The 26359-nt window shown below is 55.7% G+C and overlaps 2 protein-coding genes across 11 annotated transcripts in view; both read right to left on the bottom strand.

The window, feature by feature from the left end:
• Nucleotides 1-1963, bottom strand: part of LDB3 (LIM domain binding 3) — a 60542-nt gene extending 58579 nt beyond the window's left edge. For all 9 annotated transcript variants that reach the window (XM_074337204.1, XM_074337207.1, XM_074337205.1 and 6 more), the window contains exons 1-2: nucleotides 1803-1963; nucleotides 1586-1701 (exon numbers count right to left, since the gene is read on the bottom strand). In XM_074337204.1, the coding sequence (XP_074193305.1) occupies nucleotides 1586-1678 (93 nt within the window). In that variant the 5' untranslated portion in view covers nucleotides 1679-1701; nucleotides 1803-1963. The remainder of the gene's footprint in view (nucleotides 1-1585; nucleotides 1702-1802) is intronic.
• Nucleotides 1964-4385: 2422 nt separating this feature from the next.
• Nucleotides 4386-14952, bottom strand: OPN4 (opsin 4). 2 transcript variants are annotated; one of them, XM_019716123.2, is made up of 10 exons: nucleotides 14809-14952; nucleotides 13490-13651; nucleotides 12031-12181; nucleotides 11478-11681; nucleotides 10657-10828; nucleotides 10064-10228; nucleotides 9078-9185; nucleotides 7948-8131; nucleotides 6654-6797; nucleotides 4386-4740 (listed from the first exon to the last, which is right to left on the bottom strand). In XM_019716123.2, exons 1-10 carry the CDS (start codon nucleotides 14950-14952, stop codon nucleotides 4702-4704), a joined length of 1473 nt encoding a protein of 490 aa, XP_019571682.2. In that variant the 3' UTR covers nucleotides 4386-4701. The 2 variants fall into 2 exon arrangements, with proteins under 2 accessions (XP_019571682.2, XP_019571683.2); XM_019716124.2 differs by having other exon boundaries at nucleotides 12031-12164; nucleotides 13506-13651.
• Between the last annotated feature and the right edge of the window lie 11407 nt (nucleotides 14953-26359).

Raw genomic sequence — 26359 nt, 5'->3', positions numbered from 1 at the left:
CATCAGAAAGGGTGTGCAAGTCTCTTGGTGTCCTTTCAGTGTGGGACCCTGTGGTCTCCAGGGAAGTGGGTCTGGAGGGGTGCAGACTCAGGTTAGAATGAGCCAGCTTTCCAGTAGGAAGATGGAGGGCAAGGCCTTTTCTCTGGGCTGGAACCAGGCCATTGCCCCGCCCCAGAGGAATGTGGCCTCTATGGCTGATATGTCCTCCCATGGCACCCCTGAGTGGGGCTTCTCCTTGGGGTCCCCCAAAGTGCCCACATCATGTTCCACAATGAGGACTGCTCATCCAGTGGGGGTATTGGCTCCCTGCCCCTTCTGCCAAGCACCTCAGTGCCCACCTCAGTGCCTCCCTGACCCTCTCTATCCCAGGCCCAAGGCAAGGGAAAGAAACTGTCTTCCTGTCCCCAGATGGGCAGCAACCCAGACACTCCTGCCCATCCATCATGCTCCGAAGAGAGCCTGGGGCCTCAGCCTGCCCTCTTGTGCCCACAGCAGCACTGCAGGTGGTCCCCTCAGCCTTGACCCACCAGGCAGGACTTGTCTATTCTCTCACACACCTCACAGTCCACTCTGAGCCTTGGGGCCTTCAGCCCCAGCTCGGTCAGACTTGTGGACAGTCCCTGTGCTTGGCCAATGTTGCCTGAATATTTACTATGTCCTAGGCCCTGGTGTAGGTGCCGAGGACACAGCAGTGCTTAAAACGAAGTCCTTTCTCATAGAAGCTTCCTCTCGAGCAGATCTAGCTTCTCGACTCTCTAGGTTTCAGTGTCCCCAGTGGGACAATAGAGTTACTCAGACATTGTCCAATGTTCTGTGACATCCGCATTAGGCAGTGCTGTTCCCTGATCACAGACACTGCAGGACATGGCTCGCTTTCCCAGGTAAACATGGGGAATAAGATGGGAGACAGACAGGCAGAGCAGCCATGGACGAAGGGGTCAGGGCTTGGGCAGGTGACGGAGGAAGACCTAGCCTCACGAGGCCAGCAAGTGCTAGGTCCCTGGCAGACCCAGGAAGGTGTGTGTGTGGGTGCGGGGGGTGGGGGTGGGGGGGCTGTTATCTTGGCTCTGAGAGGAAGTAGATGCTGGAGCCCCGTAACCAGCCCAATCCAGCCCCAAGCCCTGACAACCGAGTCAGCAGTCTGTCCATCTGTTGACCTGCCCTCCTGTCCCCTGCCCTCTCCATGCTAGGAGTGCTCTCTCCCCCAAGGTAATTGCCCACTTCCAGGCTTGAGGGCACCCTGAGCCCACCCTGCTGAGGAAGAGCTTAGGAAGGCTGCTCTGTTCACCTGTCTACCTGCCATGAAAACTTGGCACTTCCTCCTCTGCTCAGAACACCCGCCACTTGCCCATGACATTTCACACTCATAACACGCTGGCCAATTCTGGTGGGCAAACAGCTGTGACTGAGACCAGGGGTCTGTGGTTGGCAGCATCCAGTTGTGTCCAGTCCCAGCCCCCAAACTGGGGGTCGGGTGAGTTCTGCTTTTCAAGAGTCTTGAGGAAGACAGACGGAGGGACACACACACCCCACTCTGAACATGCCAACCCCTGAGGGCACTCTGCCGTGGGCAGTGCCCACTTACCCGGGAGATAGTGAGAGGCATGTTGAAGTCCTTGCCCCCCTGCAGGCGGAAGCCCCAGGGGCCAGGCCCCGTCAGGGTCACGCTGTAAGACATGCTAGTGCTGACAGCGGCGGCCTCTGTGGACAAGAGAAGAGTGGAGTGAGAGGCCCTCAGGCGCCCCCTCCCCAGCCCATAGCCCTGCCCCGACCCCACCCCCGACCCCCGACCCCAGCCTTGCCTGCTCTGTCCCTTGCTGCCCAGCCAGGCTGTGTGGAGTTCCTGAGAGGCTCCTAAGAATAGCTGGGAATGAATGCCATCGACACTGATATCTGCCCTCTGCTGCGCCCATAAATGGACTGTAACCCTACACTGTGCCCGCCCGCCGAGGCCTCCCAGCCTGTCCACCGTGACTCACATGGCTAATATAGCCCCTGGGGAGGGGTGTCCGGCACCCAGTAACCCCCAAGGGGCAAGATAGGGTACTGGCCAGGTCAGTGATAAGGCTCTCCCTCCCTGCTCTCCTCTCCTTGCTCCCTCTGCCCTCTAGGAAGCCTAGATGCACACTCTCTACTGCTGCACTCACCCCTTTGCCCAGAAGACCAGAGCTGAACTCCCTTGGGCAGGGGCTTTTCCGCTTGGCTTATTGCTGCCCTGTGCTTACTGATGAGAGGTTGACCTGATCCAGTGTGGAGCCTTGATGGTCCTTTGGACTGAGCTGAGCCTCCAGCTGGTCTGGGCAGAGCTTTGGCGCAGGAGACTGGTAACTGGCCCAAGGTTGTCCAGCCATAAAAATACTCATCATAATAGAAGCAGCTCTGAGAACAGCCAACCTCAGCTCCAGGCCCTTCATGCCATTGTCCCCTCAGATTTTGAGAGGCTGCTGCCTCAGCAGGAACCGAAGCGCAGAGAGGTTAAGTGACTCTTCCAAGGTCACACAGGGAGTGGATTCAGGCCACACTGGAGCTTAGGCTCATTGCCATGGGACTCATGCCAGATAATGGGCCCAGTGGCCATAGGTGCCTCCCAATGCCAGGACCTGGTGGGGGCTTCTGCCTGCACCCCTCAGCACAGACCTAAATGCAGGTCTGGGGCAGGCCCACATCCCCCAGATCCTCTAGGGGCCCGGTGGTTGTTCCTGGCTCTCCTGGCTCCCCTGTCTCATTTGTGCTCTGGAAAACTTGACGGCAGCATGGAAAGCTACAGCTGCCAGTGTGGCACGCCAGGCCCCTGTGCCCTTTGCGCTGGAATGGCAAGGGGCAAGGAGGAGGGGAGGAGATGCCATTTGCTCAGCTGCTGGGACACAGGGCCAGAAGAGGCAGGGAGAGGGTGCGTGTTTGGTGTGTCTAGCCTGTAACCTAGACACAGTGTGTTCTGGGAGGGGGCCTAGGCCCCTCTAGACTCCTGCCAGTGTGATCTTTGGGCCAGGATACTTCCAGAAGCACTTCCCACAAGAGACTTCAGACCGTGGGAGGTCTGGAGGTCGATCAAGGCCCACCCTGGCTCCTGGCTGGGGAAACTGAGGCTTGGGGAAGGCACTGGGCTGGCTGCTTTCTGGCCCTCCCAGAGGACTCTGGCCTGAGCTGGGGCCCAAGGACTGAGTGCAGGCCTAGGTGTGAGTAATTTTCTAGCTGCCAGCATCCTGCCTTTCACCCTGGGACTGGCATATATAACACGCAGGGGAGAAGGAGGAGTCCCCACATCACAGACACGTTTGGTGACTTTCCCAAGGTCACAAAAATGTGAAGTAGAAGAAGCTAGGCACGGATCTGCATTCTTTCTTCTACTTCACCACCTCTTCTGCCTTATATCATGCAGACCAGCCTGTTCTCCCTGCTGGGGCCTGGCCCAGGAGACCAGCAGCTTATGGCCAGCACCCCATCCTTCCCCCATCCCATCCCCTGCCCCACCCTCCAGGCCCCATCCCATCCATCCCTGACTCCAGCCTTATCCCCTTTCCTAGGGAGGTCAGTCCTGCCAGGCTGGAGAACCATCAGCAGGGCACGAGCAGTGTGGGGTAAGGAAGGAGGGGGAATAGGGGAAGGCTGTACCTGGTGCTGCAAGCTCTTTCTCCTGATTTGGGCACCTGCCTGATGCCTGATGCTGCCTTGGGGAAAGGGAGGGGTGGTGAGAAGGATGCACTTAAAGGGGAAGGCCAGCCTCCCTCCATCTGCCTCCCCTGGGAGACCCAAGCCAGCCAGAGAGCAGCTGTTACCCACCAGCTGGGCAGGAGGCACTTCTCAGTAACAGCAGTTCATTAGGGGGTGGTAATGGGGGCCAGCCTGGTCTTTGTCCCTCCTCCACTCTGCCCCTGGCCACAGTTTGAGATGGGGGCTTCAGGAGAGTGTCACAAAGTAGGGAATAGAGGGAAGGAAGGAAGAGAAGCTGATGTGGGCATCAGAGGGCAGGCCTGGGGTTTCTCTCCCATTGCAGCATCAACAAATAGAGACCATGTTTGTCTGAGACCTTCTCAGCCTTTAATTTTCCTGTACCCAATCAGAGCCACACAACCCTGGGATGAACTTAGACCACTGATTTGCAAAAAATCACAGGTGCAATGTGTGTACGCATGTGCCTGGTATGCATGCAAATATACACATATGGGAGAGCGTGCCTGCAAATGTACGTGTGCACAAACGTGTGGACTGAAGTGGAAACAGTACACTGCAGGGAGAAGCCAGAGGTGAGTAACAGTTTCCAGCGCACGAAGGTCTGTGCTCAGCTTCAAGTCCTGGCTGCAGGAGACACAGTGCTGGCTTTCTGTGCCAGTGAAATGTCCAGCCTGGGTGCAGATGCAGCTCATAAATAGCTGGTGTGTCCCCCAGAGCCATCACCATTGTCATCGCCTGGACAATCACAGCACACAGCATTTGAGGAGAAGCAGATGGCTCCGGGAAGCAGAAGGGCCTGGGCTCCGCTCTTCAGGCTGAGCCTGGGGTGCAGACCGCCCAGATGAGAAGTGAGAGCAGACCTCTTTGCAGGGCAGGAGTCTTGTTTGGGGAGTGTAAATCCAGCATACCATGGGTGACAGGGCCACTTCCAAAGCCCACATGCTCGTGGGGGTAATCCTGGGTTTATGCGAGTGAGGGGTCGTGAGGGGGCTGGACGTGTCCCAGAAGAAAAGGAGAGCCTAGGTTACCCTACATCCTGGGGTCCAAGCTGGGGAGCTGTCCCTTGGTCTAAAAACAAACAGCACACATCTGTTTAGCCCAAGGAGTATCGCTGTAGGAGCAGTCTCTCAGTGGCCCTCTGTGTTTAGGGTCACCAGGTGGTGAAAGGAGGTTGCATGCAGGGCCAGGTTGTGTCCTGGGTCAGGGATGGGCCTTCTTCCACACCGCAGGCAACTTGGCCTGGAAGACGGAGCCAGGAGGTCTAAGCCTGCCTGCAGGACATCCCCTGGGATGTCCCCCAGGCTCTCGGGCTCCAGGGGTCCAGACTGAGCTCTCCTCACCCTACCACCCAGATCTCCACTGCCCTCCTCTTCCACATGACTGTGCTTTGGCAGGTCCCCTCCCCCTGCTGCCGAAAATGCCTCATCCCTTGCCTGTCCCTACAGCCCTGGCTTCCTCTGGTCTTCTCCCTGCAGCTTATGCTGTTCAACCTGTCCTTCCCAAGCCACTGCAGAGGGGACCAGTTTCCCTGCAAAACTGACCCAGCCCCGCTGAGGGCCCCCACTAAGTCCCCCAAGGGCTCCCTGTCCCCCAGTGCCATGCCTGGAGATGTCTCTGGCCATCGCTCCTCCCACCTCCTGCCCTTCTACTTTCTCCCACAACCCCATTGCCAGCTCCCAGGATCCCTTTGGTTGCTTCTGAGGTCACAGAGCAACATTTTATTCCAGAACACTGAGCTCCCCTGTGCCCTACTGCATTCGCACAAGCTGTTCCCTCATCCTGGACCTCTCAGCACCCCCATCCTGTCTGGCAATCCCTACTTCACCTCCACCTTCCCTGGGGAGCCCACAGGGACTTGCCTCTGCTTTCAGCACCCTGTGTGCTAATTCCCTGATGGCAGTGCTTATCACACATTAGGTGACTGCTGATGCGCTAGCCCTCTCTGCCCAGAGCCCCATCCCAGCCCAGCACTCCCCCCAGGACAGGCATCACGCCTTTTGTCATTGCCTCACCAGCTGGGGGGGCACAGCTGGACCTCTGTGGCCACGCACAGTGTCCAGGCTCAGAGCTGGGGAGTGAACCCTCCTGGGGCTGGAGCATCACAGAAAAGTGCTCCTGGGGACACTGATCTGGGGAGGCAGGGGCTCCACAACTGTAGGGAGCAGCCCAGGGCTCCCCCTCTCTGGAACACGCAGGGGAGCAGCCTTGGGAAAGGAAGGCGGGAAAGTGCCTCTTGCGGCAGCCCCTGACAGCCCAGGAGCTGGGGGTGTTGTGCAGGCGTGAATGGAGGGCCGAGTGGGAAGCTGTCAGCTGAGGGGGAGGGGCAGCCTTAGGGCCTGTGCCCACGGCATTTCCAGCGTTCCAGAATATGGCCTTCTCTAATCGCCATCGACATTCCGTTCCATAGGCACTTGGGCTGACAGCTGGCCTTCTTTTAATAGCCACAAGTATTCTGGGTGACATCCTAATCTCAGGGCATCCACAGTGAGCACACAGCTTATAGCACCCCCACCAGGTATGTATGCCCAGCCTCCAATCACACCGAGAGGTACACACCACCCATACTTGGTCACACGCACAGCTTCGAGCAGACATGTTGGGGCACACTCAGTCCCATGCCCTGTGGTGGCAGAGAGCACATGCCGGGCACATGGTCACACATTCTTACACACATGCAAACACGTCTAGCACAGCATAGCCACCACCACTGGTTACCTGAGTATAGTCAGTCACACGCTGACACACAGACGCTCAGGGGCAGTCACAGACCACACTCAGGCCTGCTCAGAACACCTGGGAGTCACAGACTTCCACTCCCTCTAGGCAGGCAAGGGAAGGCTGGGAGGTGCCGGGAAGAGGTAATTCTCACAGGGCACTGGGCCTGCCCAACAGAGAACAAGCTCTCCTTTCCTGGCCACTTTCTGGGCCGCTTGCCCCTTGTCTCTACCCTTTACAGATTGGCAGGTGCTAGGCCCAATCACCTTCCTTGGAGCCTCTGCTTCAGATCCCTGGGGCTTGCGAGGGGCCTTCGTTTCCACATCCTCCAGGCCCAGACTACAGGGCGATGGGCCACTCACTTGCTGGGCAGCCCCCCATGTAGCTGCTGCCTCCGTGTCTGTCCAGCCCTGGGGAGATGGGAGAGTCATTGTGAGGTGAGAGGGGCGTTCTGCAGTCTTGCTCCTGCCCCCTCTCCCGCCAGGCCTTTCTCCATCCTCCCCAAGATATTCACTGGGGTGAGGCCCATGACATTGTTTGCTGGGTTCTAGTCACCAAATCTCTGCAAACTGAGTGAATGTGCCAGTGTGTGTGTGTGTGTGTGTGTGTGTGTGTGTGTGTGTGTGTGTTGTCTAAAGCACATGGGATAGGTCTATCTTCATGAGGGTCTAGACCTCTGTTAACAGGTAAGATTCCCTCCTGATGTCTTTTACTACAGTTCCTGTGACAGCTGCTTCCTCAGCCCATCAACTGAGACTCCCAGGGATGGGGGCAGTGGGAAGAGGTCAGTGGAGGCTCTCAGTAAGGCCCAGAGTGGGCCCTGTAAGCACAGTACGGAGGAGCCTGAGTGTGGCTGCAGACAGGACCCCAGGCTGCGGGAGCTCTCCTGGGGGACATCAGGGGGCATCACAGCTCCAATCCCTAAGGAAGGGCTGTCAGGCTGATAGGTCCCAGGATTGACAATGGTGGGGTCTGCGTCCACCCATGGGCACCTTCACCAGACTTGGATGTAGAGGCGACTGTTTTCCCTTTCAGAAGAGGATATAGAGCCTGAAAGGGTGAGTGACCTGCCCAAGCTCACACAGTGAGTATATGATAGAGCTGAGGCTTGAACCCAGGTGCCACTTCTTCTATATCCTATGGGCTCTTCAAAGCTTCCAGGAGGAGGGGACTTAATGCTGATAGCAAGGGGTCCTGAGCTGGCTCCTGTCTATTTTTCTGGAGGCCATTTGGGGCCAGAAATGCTAGTCTTTTTTATCTGTGCCTCTAAGGAATAGTGCCAGCCTGGAAGAGTTGGCCTGGAGTTGGAAGACCCATGTTCAGTCCTGGCTTTGCTGCTGGGTGACTTTGGGTCCACCCATTGCCTCTCTGGCACTAGTGCCCTTACCTGTCAGGGAGGATGATGCATGGAAAGGCCATAGGGAGGTTGGGAGGGGCTCTTCCTTCCAGCATCCCAGGGTCCTGAGGGTCCCTGAGTCTCAGAAGCAGCCCTGCCCAGAGGCCTGAGACTAGCCTGGCTGAGGAAGGGATGGCCAGCCAGGGAGGGCCCAGCATCCTTACCACGTCACTCTCAGAGCCCAGAGATGCCTGACGCCTCCGTCTGGAGATCCAGCTGAGGTCCGAGGTATGGCTGCTGCTCAGTGTGGACCGGTGGGTGGAACGGTAGCTGGTGTATGGGCCAGTGCGCTGGCCTGACACACCTAGCAACAGCCCCAGGCAGGGCAGATGCTGGGCTATGGCCATTCTGCAGGGACAGCACATCTGGTTAGAGCAGAGGGGATGGACAGACAGATACAAGGAGATGGGAATGGATGGGCAGACTGATACAAGGCTAATGGGAATGGATAGGGAGCCACTGGGGAAATAGGGAGGTTCAGACATTGGGGTTATGAGGACAGACAGAGAGATGACGCAGTAATGGGAATGGACAGAAAGACACTGGGAGTCTTGGGAAGTGATGAGGAAGGAGAGACAGAGGCTGGGGTGTAGGAGTCTGACAGGCTCACAGGGTTGGGGACGGACAGGCAGATGCTGGGGCCATGAACATGGAGGGAGAGCCTTAGGGTAGCAGGTTCAGCCAGGTGATCGGTTCCAGCCCCCAAGTGGCTAACCCAAGCCACATCTCTGCAAACGGGGACCTCTGAGCTGGATAGGCTAAGGCCGCAGCTGGCCTCAGCAGGGCGGTGAGTTACTGACACCACCAGGCAAAAGGAAGCACTGAAGGCCCTCTCGTGGGAGACGCCCGGTGCTGGGACTTTCAGCAGAGGGCACTCAGGGCCAGAACCAACCCTGGGCTTCTGCCAGGGCCCCTGAAGTGGAGCTGAGCTCTCCCTGCTGTGGTCTCTCCAGGATGTTGCTGTCTGGGGGCTTCTTCTCCTTGTAGGGGGCAGCACTGCTGATCGGCCATCATGACTGCCTTTTGGCCTTGACTCTAAAAATCGCTAGTTAGGACTGGACATTGCCCTGATATCCCTCCAAGCTGAGCCTCCTGGAAAGCTGAAGCAGCAAAGGGGTCACATCGGCTCTAGAGCCCACCCAGTGTCACTGACTGCTCCCAGCTGCCAGAGGCCCCCGCCCAATGCGTACACAAGAGACAGGAAAGATGGTGGCCTCCACCCCCATTCACAGGCCCAGGACCCCCATGACCATGAGGGTGGGCCTGGGGACCTGGCCTTGGAGGAGGTCTGCACCTGTACTTGGGGTGGGTGATGGCATAAATGATGGGGTTGTGGATGGCAGAGGCCTTGGCGATGACGGCTGGCACCGAGTTCATGTAGGGCGTCAGGACATGTGAGTACCTAGGACAGAAAAGCTGTGGTTCCCCGCCAGCTGGCCCTCCCCACAGACTCCACGGCCTACCCGCCCTTGCAGCAATCTTCCTCTAGGCCAGGCCCTGCCAGTGGCAGAGCCCAGCCTGGCCCAAACTGTCACGGCCAAGTCAGCACCCTGGGATGGACTTAAATACCAGGGAGAATTCTGATGTGAGGTGACTCGGAACCCAGCGAGCGGTTGAGGGGGGAACTGGGAGGAAAACTGGATCCCGTGCTGCCAACAATAAACCCTCTCCAACCCCAATGGCCCTGGCCCTCTGCTCAGCGCTCTCCATGCCCCACTCCAACCCTGATGCCCATGGCTCCCCTGGCTCTCTGAGAGTAACTTCACAGAGGGGCACACAGGGGACCATTCCTACACAAGCTCTCATACCCAAATGCTTCCAAGGATTAATAGCTCTCCCTGTCTCAAAAGTGTTTCTGAAGTCTGGCCCACATCCACACTGCTGCAAATGTCAAAGTCCCCAGCCACTCGTCACAAAGGACTAAAGGGCAGGAGGTGAGCAGAACCCTTGGCTGTGTGCCCAGGTGAAGAGAGTACTAGAACCTCAGGGAGAGCCATGTATTCCCAAGGGATCTGGAAGGACCTGGGAACCCTGCAGCCCCTCAGGCCAAATCCAGGGTGGCCTGGAGCTCCCCCAGCCTGTATCCTAGTGCCTTCAGGAACCAGACAGGCTCAGCTCCAGTGGAACAAACATCTCACAGCAGGGGGAAAAGAAGGCTGTGAGGCCAGACTTAGGGTGTGAGGATGGCTGGCTTGAACTTGGGCTGGAAAGGGAGAGGCTGCCCCAGGGCCCCCTACCCCACCCCTCTTCCCCAACCCCAGACCCTTAGCCATTGCTCACCCAGAAAAGGCCATCAGGGCCACAGTAGAGTAGGGGGCCCAGGACAGCACGAAGAGAAAGATGACCAGCAGCACAATCTTGGCCATTTTCCACTCGCTCTGCAGCCGCTGCTGTTGCCTGGGCAACTCACTGAGGCCCTCACAGGCCCCAAAAGTCTGGAGAGCCCTAGGAAAGATGCAGAGTCTGAGTCTGACCCCACTTGGGTTGCAGTGAGTGCCAAGGGTCATGGCCACTGTCAGGCAGCCTCCCTGGACCTGGCCATCCCTTCCAGTGCAGGCAGCCCTGATACCCAGAAAGTTCTCCATTATATCAAGCCTAAGCAGCCTCCCTGTGGTTCCACCTGCAATGTCTTCTCTGACCCCCAGACCCCCTGACATGCCTAAAGGCTCCATCCTGAGAAGACCCTGTCTCCTGAGATTTCTCTAGGCACCAGGCTGTGCTGGTCTCAAGACACCTACCCCACAAGCACAGGTGCTCAGCTTGTCTTTGCCCATCTGGAGCTGGGATACCCCTGGGGCGGGTGCGGATGTGAGCCTCTGGTGCAGGGGCACGACCCCCTCCCATCTAGCCCCTCCTCTGTGCCCAGCTCTTACTGGCCTGTCTCCCGGATGGCCCTGAAGATGAAGATGTAGCAGTAGATGATGACAAGCAGAGGGAGGAAGAACACGAAGCAGAAGAGCAGCATGGTGTAGGCACGGACTGACGGCGTGAAGTTCATGTAGTCCCAAGAGCAGGAGGTCAGCAGACCCTCGGGCACATAGGCACCTGGGAGCCACGGGCAGGTGCTCAGTGTCTGGGCAGTGCTGCCTCAGGCTCCTCATCCAGCAGGGGCTTTGGATGTGGGGTCTGGGATCCTGAAACCCTGGCCCCAGCCCCAGCCCTGCCCAGGGAAGTGAGGAATCTGGGGCATGTGGAGGGGAGCTGTCTAAGCCAGTTCTGGCAAGGGCACCAGCTCAGGAGACAGATGGCAAAGCCCACAGCTGCTGGTTCTTGCCAGTTTGGAGTAGAGCCCTCACCAGAGCCCCAGGGTCCTACTCCCCCGGGCTTCAGCCAGCAACCTGGTCCTGCCCCAGAAGGACGCGTGCCTTGCTGCTGACCCTCCTAACTGCTGAGGCCTCACACCCTAACTCCTGCTGTATGACTCACTGCAAGCTCAGCACATACCTGTTACTTCCCACCACCCTGGAACCACATGGTCTTCCCCTTGGTATCAAGGGATGGGAGCCCAGGTCATCCTCTGATAGCTGATGGTGCAGCCTCAATTTCCCCTGCTGTTAGTCATGCTCCCTAAATGCCCATCTTCCTGAGGCTCAGGCAGTCTCCTGGCTCCTCCTGCCAGCTGGTCAACCCAAGTCTACCAACCATCCCTCCCAGACTTTATCCTCCCCTCCCCTGCTTCCCCCAGCCCACTTACTCCAGCCAAAGAAGGGTGGAAGACTCCAGGCCAGGGCGTAGAGCCAGACCCCCAGAAGGACAAGCGCCGCCCGCCTCTTGGACACCACCCCGATGGCTGCCAGTGGGCGTGTGATCACCAGATATCGGTCCAGGGCGATGGCCGTCAGGGTAATCATGGAGGTAATGCCAAAGAGAGCCCCACAGAAACCATAGAACTCGCAGCCTGTGGGCACAGCTTCCTGACCTCAGCCCTTGGCAGGGAGCCCAGCAGGTACCCCAGGGGAGGAAGGATCTGGGGATGGCTTGTACTCGGCACCAGCCCTCACCTCTCAAGAAAAGAAGGTTGAGCCCCTCTCCACCCGGCCTACTTTCTGCATCTGACAGAGGTTGGCAGAGGCCTCAGGACTGCCACCTGAGTCTTCCCTGTTGCTCACTGATGGGATGAGGGCGGCTACCCACTCTCTGCCGAGGAAGAGCAAATCACCTCCTTATCTGGGCCACCCTGCACTGTGGGCATCCCCTGCCACAAACCTCCCCCCTCCAGCAAAAGGGAGCCGTGATTGTCTGTCTACCTGCCTCCCCAAAGAGCCACCGTTTGTAGATGCTGCTGGCGAAGACAACGGGGGCCTGGGTGAAGGACATGAGGAAGTCGCTGACCGCCAGGTTGATAATGAACATGTTGGCAGGTGTCCTGAGGCCTCTGCTCCTGTGAGGGGTGGGAAGCTGTCAGCAGATGCTCCTGCTGGGGAGCGTCCCTGCACTAGGCACGCACACATGCACACACACATGCACATGTGCACACACGCCCAATTACACGTGTGCACGCACACAGACATGAGCCACTGGGCCATCGCACTGCTCGGCAAGTACCAGCTGAAGAGCTCTGGTGCCCAGAAGTGCAGCCTGAGAAGTGAGACGCTTGTCTTTTGAGGGTGGTTCCCTCAGAATGAAGCAGAGAGCAATGCCTTCCCAGAGCTTTGCTCAGCCTAGCAGAAGCTGGTTTGGGGTGGTATCCATTGCTTCTTCTCACCCTCTGCATGACCCATACTCTCTCCTTGGACACACCCTCATTTCTCTGAGCCCCTCCAGGCGAAGTTCTCCTGAGTGGCTTCTCCCTAGGCTCCTCTTCCCATGTAGCCAGACTGTGCCTCCTTCCTTCTCAGGCACCCTCCTCATTCCCCTTCTTCAGGGTCACAGTCTGGGCCCTGCTCAGCACAGCTGTCTTCATTTGTCACCCTTGGGGGTGGCAAAGGGCAATGGAGCTGGTGATTCTGTTCCATGGACCAGACATTTTCACAAACTTCGTCTCCTGTAATAATCCATCTTTGCATCTACCCCGACCCCCACTTTCCAGATAAGAACACTGAGCTCCCATTTATAATGTAGTTCACTCCAGATCACAAAACTCAATGAGTGGCATGGCCAGGATTCAAATCCATTTGCCGAGCACTGTACATACATGCAGTTAATCATTACATTGACTCCATGAAGTAAAATACAACTCCAGTTTACAGACAAGACACATGGGCTAAAAGAGGATAAATGACTTGCCCACAGTCATTCAGCTAACAGGTGACAGAGCCAAGGCTTCACTTGTCTGCCTGCCTGTCTCAGCCACTCAGACCTGCGAATAGGGCAGGTGTGGAAAGAAGGGGTAGCTGCTGAGGGGCTTGAGGACTCAGGGCCCTGGTGCCAGGGCTGCTCTTTGAGGCAGAGGGAAGATGCTCACCAGGGCAGGTAATGGTGGAGGTGAGCTGAGAGCAGGGCAGAACTGGCAAAGACCCAAGTGTCCTAAGGACTACCACCCTATACAGAGGCTGCATCTGGGGCCCGTTGACATGTGCCACTTGAACTGCCCTGGACTACCTTTTAGCCCCTTCCCTGAGCTTAAAGATTGAGGCCTGGGCCTGAGACCAGTGAGGGCTTGGCCCTGGCCTGACTGTCCAAGCTCAACAGTACCCTACAGAGCTAGTGCCAGCATTCCTGCCCTATCTCTGCATGGCTGGCCACCCTCGGTGCCCAGGCCCCAGCCCCACCAACCAGGCACCTGCAGAAGGTATAGATGACCGTCAGATTGCCCAGCATCCCCGTGAGCCCCACCAGCAGGATCACTGTGCCCAGAGTGTAGTGGGCGTGGTCCGGAACGTCGACCGTGGGGAAGGGGACCCAGGCAGCAGCCTGAGCCCCGGTGGCCTGTGGGGAGACAGAGAAATGGGCATCACGAATCCTGTCACCTTCAAATAGCCCTCAGAAAGGAGGGTTAGTGTTCCAGGTAGGGCAGGTGGGGACACTGCGGCTCAGAGAGCCAAAGTCACTTGCCCACACAGCTAGCAAGTGGCTGAGCTGGAATGGAAATGCAGGTCTCCCTGAAGTTGAGCCCAAGCTCCTACACCGTGACACAGAGGCAGAAGTCTTCTAGGAGCCGGCTCAGATCGCCTGTTGGACAGACCGACACGTCTGGCAAGGGGGGACATGGCAGAGCCAACTCTTAGGAGGGTTCCTCTCTGCTATATGGGCCTTGTCCCAGGTGCCAAGACAGTCAGCTAGGGCATTCCAGGGCCCTCGATTCTCGGGCAGTGGAGGGCAGTGGAGCCCCTCTCCTCTGGAGTCCCACCCACTCCTGAGCCTCAAAGAGGTTGTATTCCCCCAGAGTATAACGGGGTAGGGCTGGCATGAGAGAGAGGGAAAGAATTCCCCTTTAAAAGGAAAGGTTAGGCCTCCCAGGGTCACTGCAGGGAGGTCATGACACTGTGAAACCAGTATAAAGAGATTTAAAGACACCTCCCTCTCCAGCTCCTTTCTTAGTCTCTATAGCTATTTGCCCTAACCCCTATAGCTACCGGAGCTTTCCCATCCTGTCCAGGTCCTAGGCCAGCATCCCTGCATCCTGAGGGTGCCCTCAGCCTTCCTCCAATTAATGGGTATGGCCCTGGGGCTCTGGCTAGAATGATGGAGACAGCAGAATGCATCCCATGCCTCATTCTGGACTGGACAAATCCAGAAACCCAGAGTATGCCTTCTCCTCTGGAATGCTCCATGGGGCACCCACCACCCTCAGAAAGGAGTGGATGCAGTCAAGGACAGGTCTGGGCCATTCCAGCCCCTTGTCCTTCAGGGCTGGCCTTTCTAGTCCTCAGATGCCCTCCTCAAGGAAAAATGTTGCCCACACTCTCTTCCAGTGGACTCTTTGTGTAGGGCAGGCTCAGAGAGGCCCAGCAATATGCCCAAGGTCCCACAGCAGAGTGCAGACCTTTTCCATCTCCCGATCAAAGCCCCTGTGTGTCCCCAGGAGGGGGATCAGGATGGGGGAGGGAAGGCTACATGCCAGCACATGCTCACCCCAGGCTTACCGTGGGACTGACGGGCAGAGGTTGGTCTAGGCTGGAGACGCTGCTCTGGGAGCTGTCCCACCTGCTGGGTGAGGCTGGGCTGGCCATGCAGCTGGGTTCCTGGGCCGAGGCCGGTGGGACTCTTGGCCCAGAAGGAGGGTTCATCCTGAGGTGGCGTGGTCCTTTCTTGAGCCCACAGAGAAGACAAGAGCACAGAGCGCTGAGGATGTTAGCTGCGCCCAGCGTCCCGACGTTCCTCCACACCCTGCCCAGTCTGCTGGCCTCCTGCTTCTACAACCAGCGTGGACCCAGCTTGGGGCTGGTGGCTGCTCTGTGTCCAGTGAAGCACAAAGAAAAAGACAGTGTCACAGTTATGGCGACTCACAGCCACACGGTCTGTCCCCACCTTTAAGTAGCAGGACTGGAAGTACACATGCCCAGTCACTTGGTGCCACCACCCCCTCAGACACAGGTCCCTGATGATGGTGGCGCGTGTGTGTGTGTGTGTGTGTGTGTGTGTGTGTATGTGTGTGTGTGTGTTTCAGGGGAGATTTTAGGCTCAGACTCCTGGACATTGGGTAGAAAGCTTTTTGTCCTCCCCTCTGACCGGGCTCTTTCTTCCGCAAGCTCAAGAACAGCCTCTGCTGTCCCCCAAAACCCCAGGCTGTCCAGTGGGCAGGTGAACCTGTCAGCCCAGACTCCCCCTTTCCACAGGGCACCCTACCCTCACATGCATCCCATATAAGCCCATCGCATGTTTACAACCACCCTGCATAGAACCAACACTGGTCATTCATTTCACAGACGAAGAAGCTGAGGATGAGCCAGGATATATATAGAGAGAGATCTTACAATCGGGTGAGATCAGATCACAAAGCATTTTTGTTTGTTGTTTTTTGATAATAAACTTTTTAATTGAAGTATAAATGTTAAAACAAACAAACAAAACCACCAAAAACGCAAAGCTGATAGAGACCCGGAGCTCACCCAGGCCAGTAATCCTGGCCCAAGTGAATGTCAGAAGTGGAGGGGACCCCAGGTCTGCATTTTGCCCCCTTGGAAGAGGTAGCAGGAGCAGAAGCTTCGAGCCCCAGAGGTGGAGAGGGTGGAAGCTGAGTACCCTTTCCAGGGAGTCTGCTGGCTTCCAGGGACATCATACCTGGGAGCTGTGTCCAGAGGCATGGAGCCTTGGAGTGGAGACATATACCACCTTCTCTTCCAGGGGTCCCCTCCAGTCTTCACAGCTTTTCTAGAGCTGCAGATTTGGGCCGGGGTGGCTGCACCCACACTCAGAAGCTTTACTTCCCACAGGTGCCAACGTGCAGCTCAGATGCACTTTCTGTTCCATTCCAGGTCTTCAACTCAGAGGTTCACCTTGGGCAGTGGGTAAGGCTGAGGGACTGGCTTCGCTTTCTCTCAAAGCCCAGCATGGACTTGCTAACTGCTGGCTTTCGAATATGGGCATTTACCTATTATTCTCAGCTGGGAGCAATTCTGAGCTAACACAAAATTCCTCCCATTCCACTTTCCAACATGATAATTAGGAGAGAACACAGGTGAGGTAGCCAGCCCCCGATGGAAATGATGGTCAGGTGAACGGTCAAGGAGGGACCACATGCCCAGGGCGCCAAGGCCTCAAAGCAATGCCCAGAGGTCCAGGGAGCTGAACACACCATGCCCGGGGCCTCCTGAGGCCCATCTCTGTTTAGGTGTCCTTTCTTTATGGCTGACACACAGCTGCCCTCAGGGGTGATGCTGACTTTCCTCGGGCCTGAGTTCCCACCACGTCCTCTAGGGGGGCCCACCAAGGCTCTCACGCTCCTCACCTCTGCACCCCACACCTGCCCGGAGTCTGCTGTCCAGGCTGAGCCAGGAAGGCTGTGTGCTTGTCGTGCGGGAGACCCTGCTCGCTGCGCCATTTTTCAGGCGGGGCAGCCTGCGGGGTCTCTGCTCCCGCTCCCCACACAAGAACGCAGGATATGGTGAGGCCAAAAAGGAACACCCACGGAGCCATAGGTAGGGGAGTGTGGGGGCAGAGCCCCAGAAAGTAGTTTCCAGGCTCTCGGCCTCACGTGGAAGGGTGCTGGCTCGGGTGCTGATTGGCCGTCGGCTGTGGCCGGTTAGCCGATTGGCCGCTGGTATAACTGCTGCGGCTACGAAGGATTGCCGAGGATTGCCGAGGAACCGAGCAGAGCCGAGGAGAGCGGAAGAGGAGAGTCGAGAGAGTGGAGGAGAGTCGTCGGTCGGTCGGTCGGTTGGCGGAAAGGCGGGCGGCAGGTCACGCGTCTGGTGGGCCCAGCCTCCAGTGAGACCATAGTGGTATGACTCCCCTACCTATGGCTCCGTGGGTGTTCCTTTTCGGCCTCACCATATCCTGCGTTCTTGTGTGGGGAGTGGGAGCAAAGACCCCGCAGGCCGCCCCGCCTGAAAGATGGCGTGGCGAGAAGGCCTCCGCGCACGACAAATGGCGCAGCGAGCAGGGTCTCCCGCACCACAAACTGTGATTGCATGGCCATCAGCTGTGGCTAGTTGGCCGTCAGCTGTAATCAGTGAGCCATTGGCCACTAATATAACTGCTGTGGCTACGCTAGCAGAAAATGGGGGCTAGCAAGAAGATGGCGGCTGGGCTGGCAAGCGTGGATGGCGGTTTGCGGACAGTGTGGATCCAGCCTCCAGTGAGAGTATAGTGGTATGACTCCCCTACCTATGGCTCCGTGGGTGTTCCTTTTTGGCCTCACCATATCCTGCGTTCTTATGTGGGGAGCGGGAGCAGAGACCCCGCAGGCCTCCCCGCACGACAGGGAGTCACACCACTATGGTCTCACTGGAGGCTGGGCCCACCGGACGCACGATGTGCCGTCCGCCTTTCCGCCGACCGACCGACGATTCCTCCTCCACTCTCTCGACTCTGTTCCTCTCCACTCTTCCGCTCTCCTCGGCTTTCCTCTTCCGCTCTCCTCGGCTCTGCTCGGCTCCTCGGCAATCCTCGGCAGTACTTGGCTCTCCTCTGTAGCCGCAGCAGTTATACCGGCGGCCAATCGGCTAACCGGCCACAGCCAACGGCCAATCAGCCACAGCCAAGCCAGCACCTTTCCACGTGAGGCCGAGAGCCTGTAAACTACTCTCTGGGGCTTGGTCCCTACAGTGCTGCTCAGCCTGTAAGGACAGAATGGTGAGCTATTCCCTCGGGCCACCTCTCCCCAAGCTGTCTATGCTGTAAGCCACAGGTGTGAGATGGGGAGCCCCAGCCTTCCATCCCTCTCCTTAAACTAGGCAGCTCCTGTCTTCCCAGGTGCCCAGCTGTGTCCCTACCCATAAGCCCCACTTCTATTCCCCACTCTTCCTCTCAGGTCTCTCCCCAAGTGTGGCCCAGAGTGGGGTCCAGCCTCCTGATGGCCCTCCTGGCTGCCCCACCAATAGTCCCATGTGCCCCATTCCACCCAGGAATTGCAGTGCCAAGAAAAACAGGGAATGGGTCTACAAATCCTTCCCCGCTTCCTCGGCTAATGGCTGCTCCCTCCGAGACAGGCCTAGCAGCTCTGTCTCTCCCAGCACCACGACCTCAGCACTCAGAGCCAGCCACTGGCTCCTGGTGCACCCATGGTCCCAGGGCCCCCTGAGCTGCTAACAGGGCTGCCTACCCTCACACAGCTCCTCCCTCCATGTTCTCCCCCTTTCTCTTGCCCCTCTCCTTACAGCCCATTCTTTATGCTGCAGCCCTAATGGTGTTTGGAAACACAAATTCTGTCAGACAACCCCTTGCTTAATGCTTCAATGGCTTCTACTGCTCTTAAAAGATAGAAAAGCCCTAATGTGTGAGGGGGTGGACGAAACACTACAATGTCACTGGCGCATGGGGTTAAGAAGTGGGTTTTATTGGGGAAACTAAAACAGCAAAGGTCAGCATGCGGAGACATGCTGTCCCCCTCAGTGTCTGCGTACATGCGCCAGGCTGCCATCACACCAGGGGGCTGTGCCAGGGCAGGGACTGCTACTGCCCCTTTGTAATGTGTGACCAGAACAGCCTTGCTTTGGGAAAAGAGCAGCCAAACTCCGGCGCCAGGCAGTCTGGGTGTAGCTGCCAGTTGAGCAGAGAGGTGTCTGAGAACCAGCTGCCAGCACCTGGAGACCTTACTGGAAGCTGGACTCAGGCCCTGGGGCAAAGGGAGGCCTGAGCACACGGAGTTGGGGAGTCAAGTTCAGGTGCATCTCCTCTTGCTGGAGGAGGAGGAACCAGCTCGGTGCCTGGGGGACTTGAGCTTCCACAGCTTCATGCCTGGGCTCTAGCTGGGCTGGCCTGCTCTCAGACCACAGAATACACAGTCTCTCTGTCACCAGCCTCTGCTCACACGCTGCTGCTGAAAACTGCCCCTGCCCCTTCTCTTGTTCTCGGCTCTAACACCACCTCAACAAGGAGTCAAGGAAGCCATCCTGAGGACCCACTGTTCACAGGCTTCTGCCCATCCTTTGGAGCACTCGCAATAGTGTCATTTATAGTGACTGCCAGCTGACTATGTCTGTCTCCCGCTGTGGTCCGTAAACAGGTCTACTTGTTTCGCCTTTGTGACTCACCGCCCAGCAGAGTGCTCGGCACATTGTATCAGAAAAATAAAAATCTCCCTGGTCTTTGCTTCTCAAAATGTGGTCCGAGGACCAGGCACATCAGTGTCACCTGGAGCTTGTTAGAAATGCTCCAGACCTACTGAATCAGGTGATTCATCCATACACACGGAATGAGAGAGGTGCTGGTCTAGACTATTCAGAGGACTTGGGGTAATAGGTGGTGGAAGCCGATCTGAGGGGACACTGAGGCAAACCACAGAGTAGCAACAGCCGGATGCACTGCCATGCCCAAGTCTGGACGGACAGTAGGAAGAAGGCGGTGCTGTTCAGCAGGATACCACAGAGAGATGGTGCTCATGGGTGGGAGCTGGAGCCTCGGTGGGGACATGCCTGCTGGCAGAGGTGCCATGGTGAGCAGAGCTCACGGTGTGAATTCCCAGTGTCCTCCTCTCTGGTCTTCTACCTCCCAATGGCAACACTGACCTGGAAGCCAGAGGTAGGGTGTCTTGAGACATGTGGGCATGCCAGAGAGCAGGGCAGGGCAGGGTGATAGAGTAGACATGTGTCACCCCTCACCCCACCCCCACCTGACACTGTAGCCAGTAAACAATGTGGGACTCCCCCCAACAGGCCAGCAGGACAGGCCTTCCAGTTCACTTGGCGTGTTTTGATCCTTGATTTTCTCACACAGGGGCTGCTCATGGAGGGATGGCCTGAGCCCTGGATGGGCATCGATGCCATCTCTCTGCCTGGCAAGCCTCTGTGGATTCCATGGACCAGCCCCAGCCACCCTTCTGCTCAGCCTGGCCTGGGGGGTCTATGGGAGATCACACTCATTCCCCTCCCAGCCACCCCCACTCCCACCTACCATGCCAGGGAGATCTGAAAGGGTTGAGTGTGTGTTGTGGCACCTGGGGCCCTCCTCATAGCTCTGCACTGACAGAGCTAGGCACTGCTCTTCACACCTCGCTGGCATGGATGGAGGTGGGAAAAGCTTTCCAGGCCTCTCACCCTCCGGGGAGCACTAGGGCACAGGAAGTGGGAGGCCTAAGAGCTGCTCTGGGGTGGCATAGAGGGCCTGGGTGTCTGCACAGCTGGGGGGAGACAGGGAGGGAGGGGGTGTGATGTTCTTTGTTAGATCAAGTAGGAGTTATAAACAACTCAGCAGTGGGCCCTCAGCAGACATGTAACACACACTTGTTGAGGGACCGGAATCAACCAGCATCATGGCCACTGTCCACAGGCCCCCAATGCCACCCTTATTTACAGGTTTTCTGAGCCCCAGAATTCCCATCCTTAGTAGAGAAGTCCTGGAAGCCTTTGTAAGAAAAGCTGACAGAAAACCCAGAAAGGCAAGAGGCCCCTGGCCCCTGCATTTCTGTATTTCTTTCCATAGCACCCCACGTCCGGGGAAGCACGTCTCGCTGCCCTCCAGCCTGGCCCAGCAGGCAGCTCTGTAATGCCATTGCCATCCTGTCTGCTGCTGAGGATCAGTTTCCTCATCCTGGGGCTGGCCAGGGCTATCTGGTTACCCAGAGACTCCTGGGAAACTCCCGGGAGCTGTTTCCCGGGGAATATTAAATGTCTCAACAAGCATATTCCCGTAGGCACCTGGCCAGCAGCTCACCTGGGCCTTCCATACCTGGAACCTACTGGGTTCCAAGCAAACTCTATCAGGATAGGGCCCTCCTTCCCATGGTCTGAGAGGGGGACATAAATGCAGAAACTCAGAAAATCCTTGCTTGACTACTGCTTTACGCAATAGGGCAGCAGGTGGAGCTGTGCCTTTTTACTTGCCCTGGTCCTAGCGGTGCCATCCATGCCCCCCACCATCAGAGTGTATCTGCTAATGGGAGCCAACCAAGTGGCCCAGTTGTCCCCCTAATGTCCCCAGAGACATCCAGGAGTCCTTTGGTCTTTGTGGCCCACCTCTCTTTCTGTGTTTTCTCCCACCCTTACTCCCCACTCCAGGATGCTCCCTCTGAGTCTCCTACTGTGCAGCCTACGCTAGCAAAGGAGGCAGGCGGTGGGGAGAACCATGGGGCAGCATCTACACAACACTGTGGGATTTTTTCCTGTTCCCACAGGAACACCTGTGGTGGCTCCTGGGCTTGGCATCTCCTGGAGCCCACATTCCTGGCCCGGGGTCCTGCACCGGTGCATTTCAGAGTTGTCCCCTATACTGCTCCTGCCTGGCCCATGTGTGCTGTCTCAGTGAGTCCAGTCTGGGATCTCCAACTTCACACCCTTCCAAGTGCCATGCACTCATCAAACTATAGCAGTGTGCCGTGCTCTGAGCCATGCTGGCACCAGTCACAGCAGCCACTCTGGGTGAGTTTGCTGCATAAGCAGGAGGCAAACGACAGTCACCCCCCAGAAAGCAGTCTCTTCCTCCCCTTAGCTGGAGGCTTCTGTTGAGGTGTTCAGGGCCATTTAATAGGCATGGGAGAGGAATTAGGAAGCAGAAAGCCAAGGATAACACGAGTAAGGCCAAAAGAACAAACTTTTAACTTGAAAATTGATTATACACCCTGGAGAGGCATGTGGGTGTAAAAACCACCATCAGGTGGGCAGCCCTGTATTTCACATACCTTGGGCAAACCCAGCAGCCCATCAAAAGCAAGAACTCACTGCTGGATTTTAAAAAAATATAGGGTGTAAAATGGGTAAATGTAGTCAAAAGACATAAACTTGCAGTTGTAAGATAAATAAGTTCTGTGGTGTAATGTACACCCTGGTGACTATAGTTGATAATATTGTATTGTATATTTGAAAATTGCTAAAACAGTAGAGCTTAAAAGTTCTCCTCACAAAAACAAAATTTTCTAACTATGTGTGGTGATGTACGGTTAACTAGACTTATTGTGGTGATCATTTTGCAATATATACAAATATCAAATTATTATGTTGTACACCTGAAACTAATGTAATGTTATAGATCAACTATATCTCAATGTAAAAAAAAAACGTGAAATCTGTTCCTTATACCTTTGACATTTCCTAGCTGGCTGGCACACAGAACCCTCTAATTGGGGCACACAGAGCGGCTCCATCTACCCCGGGAATTATGTGCTTTTTTTGACCTTTTGGTAACATGCTAGAAAAGCAGGAGAAGCAATTTTCTTCCTCAAAATGATTTAGTTTTTGTCAACCAAGTTCCTAAGCTGTTCCCAACAAAATGAGGCATTCATCTGAGGGAGAGGGAAAGGGAAGAAGCACCTACTTTGATTTATGACAGCTGGGAGTGATTTCTGACTACTCAGAGAGGACAGGTAGGGAAGACAAATGAGGCAGGATGGAAATCTACACGAAACAAGGAGATGTTCTTAGTAAAGAGTGATGTTGACATAATGTGTGGCTGGGTCTTTTCTCAGTGACCACCCCATAAGCCCTCGTTTAGCTGAGCATTGCATGAGTGGCACTGGAAGATTTCCAAATGAAAACCCTGCGTTTGAATTGATTTTGTCTTTTGATGTGACTGGAAACATGTCAGCTTTGCGGGAAGAATTCCAAAGCTGTAAACATTGTATATTCCCTCTCATGTCAGCATAGCAGGTTGAGGACCTTGGCTGGCTTTCCATCCTTGCCCCATCTGCTGTAAAGATCTGGGAAGTGACAAGGAGTCATGCATCTCTGAGACTCAGTTTCCTCACTTGTAGAATGAGGGTACTAACTAACACCTGCTTCATTCTTGAGTAAGTGTGTAGAGGGCTCTAGCATGCCTCCCCCAGTCAGGACCCCAAGATTGCAGGGGCTGCTGAAGCAGGAGAAGGGACATCCTGTCCTCACCTGGGGCTGCAATGTTTGTACAGCACAAATGCCTGCACCATCCCCCAAGGACACTGGGATCACTCAGGCCTGTACCACCGTGTGGAGTCTTGTCCTCTGAGCCTCCTTCCTTATCTATAAAATGGAGATAGAAATGCCAGCCTCATTGGGTGCAATGCTTTAATTTGACAGGACACATGAATCCCCCGCACAGTGCCTGGAACCCAGCAGGCTTCAGCAGTGTCGGCCCCCTTCTTTACCTGGTTGCTGAGGCCTTGGGATGCACAATAAGGCTTCCTTTCTCCCTGTGGAGCCAAGGCACTTCTTGTCGTCTCATGGTCCACTTTGTGGTGGAACGGGCCCCTCCCCAAGCCCTCTAGGCGCGAGGGCAGTGGGACAGCTGGAGACAAGACAGGTACAAGGGTCACAGCCCTTTCCCAGAGAGGGGAAATAAGCTCTCCACCCAAGCACAGTGAGTCCCCCCAGCTTCCCCACCTTCAGGATACATTGGGGTTGGTCATTTGTAGGGAAGGTGCTCATTCTCTCCTCTTGGAAGACCAGCTCATTCCAGGAGCTGCTGGCTGTTTCAGGCAGCCAAAGTCAGGCACTGGTGATGGCTGGCACCCTCCACATTGAGTTCTCAAACTCAGCAGAAAATTTCAGGGGACCCCAGTCTTTTCTCCTGTCTTTTCCTTCCTCGCTTAGTACAGTTGAGGCTCTGGCTGAGCTGTTAGTCAGCACACAGATGTACATGGTGTGATCAAAAAATACAGTGAACGTTTAAATTTTAAAAAAATTATTACAATAAAAGACACATTGGCATTAACCCCCCTCAAAATACTACCCCTCGCTTTGAACACAATTAAGCCATCATTCTTATCATTTCCTGAAGCAGTTCTGGGAGTCCTCTTTGTGAGTGTCTTTAGTTGTGCTGTCATGGCTACCTTGATGTCCTGAATCGATTCAAAATGTTTACCTTTCATGGTCATTTTTGACTTTGGGGAAGAACCAGAAGTCTCACGGTGCCAGATCCAGTGAATAAAGTGGATGAAGACACAGTGTAATGTTTTTATTTGACAGAAATTGCCATAAACCAGAAGCGATGTGTGACACAGAGCGTTGTCATGATGGAGGATGTAACTGTTTGCCCATTTCATGTTAATGCATTGTTCATGATCCATGATTTACGGCACACTTTAAAACACACCTTCTGTCAACCATAGCACACACACAACTGATTGCACCGAACAAGCTGAAACTTGTCACACACTGTTACTAAGGTTCGAAGCACCACTTCCCACATTGAAGATCCCTGCCTTTCCATTGGATGACACTTGGCAGCAGCATCACGGTATTTCTGATCACACCTCATACCTCTGAGAGCCCTCTGGGGCCTCTCTCCTCTTTCTTTCTGCCCACCACTCTGTCCCATGCCTTCACATCAAGCCCCTGAGGCACATTGGAATCACCTGGGAGTTTAACAAATTAGGGTGCCTGGAGCCTACTCGCAGAGACTCTGATTTACTTGGCCTGGGGGGTTTTGTAAAACGCTGCCTAACAGAAAATCATAGACATCCAACCTGCATCTTTATGCCAGTGCTGTCTACCCACACACCTGGACTCACAGGTAAGTCATGCCCTTCCTCTCCCATTTGCTCCAAGCTCTGTCTGCTCTGCAGTTGCTGCTGCTTTGCAGCCTGGGCCTGGGAGCAAACTCTCCTACTTTCTCCAACCTGCAGCTGCTGGAGTCAAGGTCTGGATTCAGGCCCAATCAGATCTGTGTGAGCCTCTGAAAAGTGGGGAGAAGAGCTGGTGATGGGGAGGTACAGGGATTTGTTGGTTAGGGGCAGAGGGGCACAGGAGAGAAGCCCAGTGGCAAGGGCTGTGATGAGCAGAAGCTATGAAGTACAGAGCCAGGCAGACAGGGCAGGGTGCTTCGCCTGGGGTCTGCAGGTAGAATTTAGGGCATCCATGAACTCAAGTGAGAAAAAGATGATATTGTTCTTTGCACTAACCTCTAGCTGAAATGTAGCATTTCCCTTCATTATAAATTCAGACTAAACCCCACAGTTTTACCTGCAACTTTGTCACCAAAGGAAATCACTGCTACTTTTATATGACAGTAGAGTTGTGCAGATGATGGCACAATATTGGTTTTGTTCATCACTACTTCAAAATTATAGCCCTGCTCAGACCTGCCACCAGATCTTGTCGATTCATTAATGAAGAGTCCTGCATGTTACTCCACCACAAATTTATTATTTAATATTTCAGTAGCACTATTTCACTGTAACTGGTTTCCTTTATAATCCTGTGTATTTTATTTTAAGCATTGAAAACACTCCATAGGCTGCACCAGAATCCAAAGGGATCACTGGCACAGAAAAGTTTAAAAACTGTGCAGTAGGAAGTGAGGCAGGGGCTGTTCAGAGCAGGAGGTGGGAGCCCCTCCCCAGCTTCCCCCAAGAGCTGCCTGGGGTGTCTTAAGAACGGCTATTCTGCTGGAAGACTCCTGGCTGTGCCAAGCCAGGTTGTTCAGCTTTGCCTAAGCCCCCTGCCAGCTGAGCCAGCCGGTCTGACAAGAACTGGCAGGTATGAGACCCCACCATGCAACCCAACCTGTAAGCCCTGGCACCTGGCTGCACAGCCTGCCGTTCTGTTTTCTCAGATAAACTGTGATTCCTTGCAGCCAGCAGAGCTGACCAATGGTGTGAGGGTGGAGAGTCTGTGGGAGGCCTGGGCCACCCAGACACCAGGACACCCCAATGTGGCTGGTAGCTGCCCCCAACACAGACTCTAAGCAGGCAAGTGTGCTTGGGGCAGCCCTCATTGCAGACAGGAGCAGCTTTTGCTGCAGGCCAGGCCCACGAAGAGAATGGAAGTGGAGACAGAGACCAAGAGGTGGGAGCCAGCTGCCGGGCTGACCTCAGTGTCTGGACTCCTCCCTCCCTGCCATTTGACACAAAGGGAATGGAGGCCCAGACTCTGCCCACAGCATGACCCTCCAGCCAGCCTGTCCCTCTGGCCTTTTCACTTTGAGAGGCTGTGGTGTCCATCAGGAGCCTCGGCGTTTCCCTGATCGTCTAAAAGCTTCTGGGAATCTTAGTTCTGAGAGCGAACACTTTACAGCTTCTCCCCTAGGGCTAAGGACCAGAAAGCTTACAATTTCACAGCAGCTCCCTCTACCCCAACCTTCCTTCCCTGCTCAGGGACTCTGGACTATGTCTGCAGCGGGGGGCAG

Source organism: Rhinolophus sinicus, linkage group LG07, assembly GCF_036562045.2.
Source record: "Rhinolophus sinicus isolate RSC01 linkage group LG07, ASM3656204v1, whole genome shotgun sequence".
In the NCBI taxonomy this organism is placed as follows: domain Eukaryota; kingdom Metazoa; phylum Chordata; class Mammalia; order Chiroptera; family Rhinolophidae; genus Rhinolophus; species Rhinolophus sinicus.
This window is presented reverse-complemented; position numbering and strand designations above follow the sequence as displayed.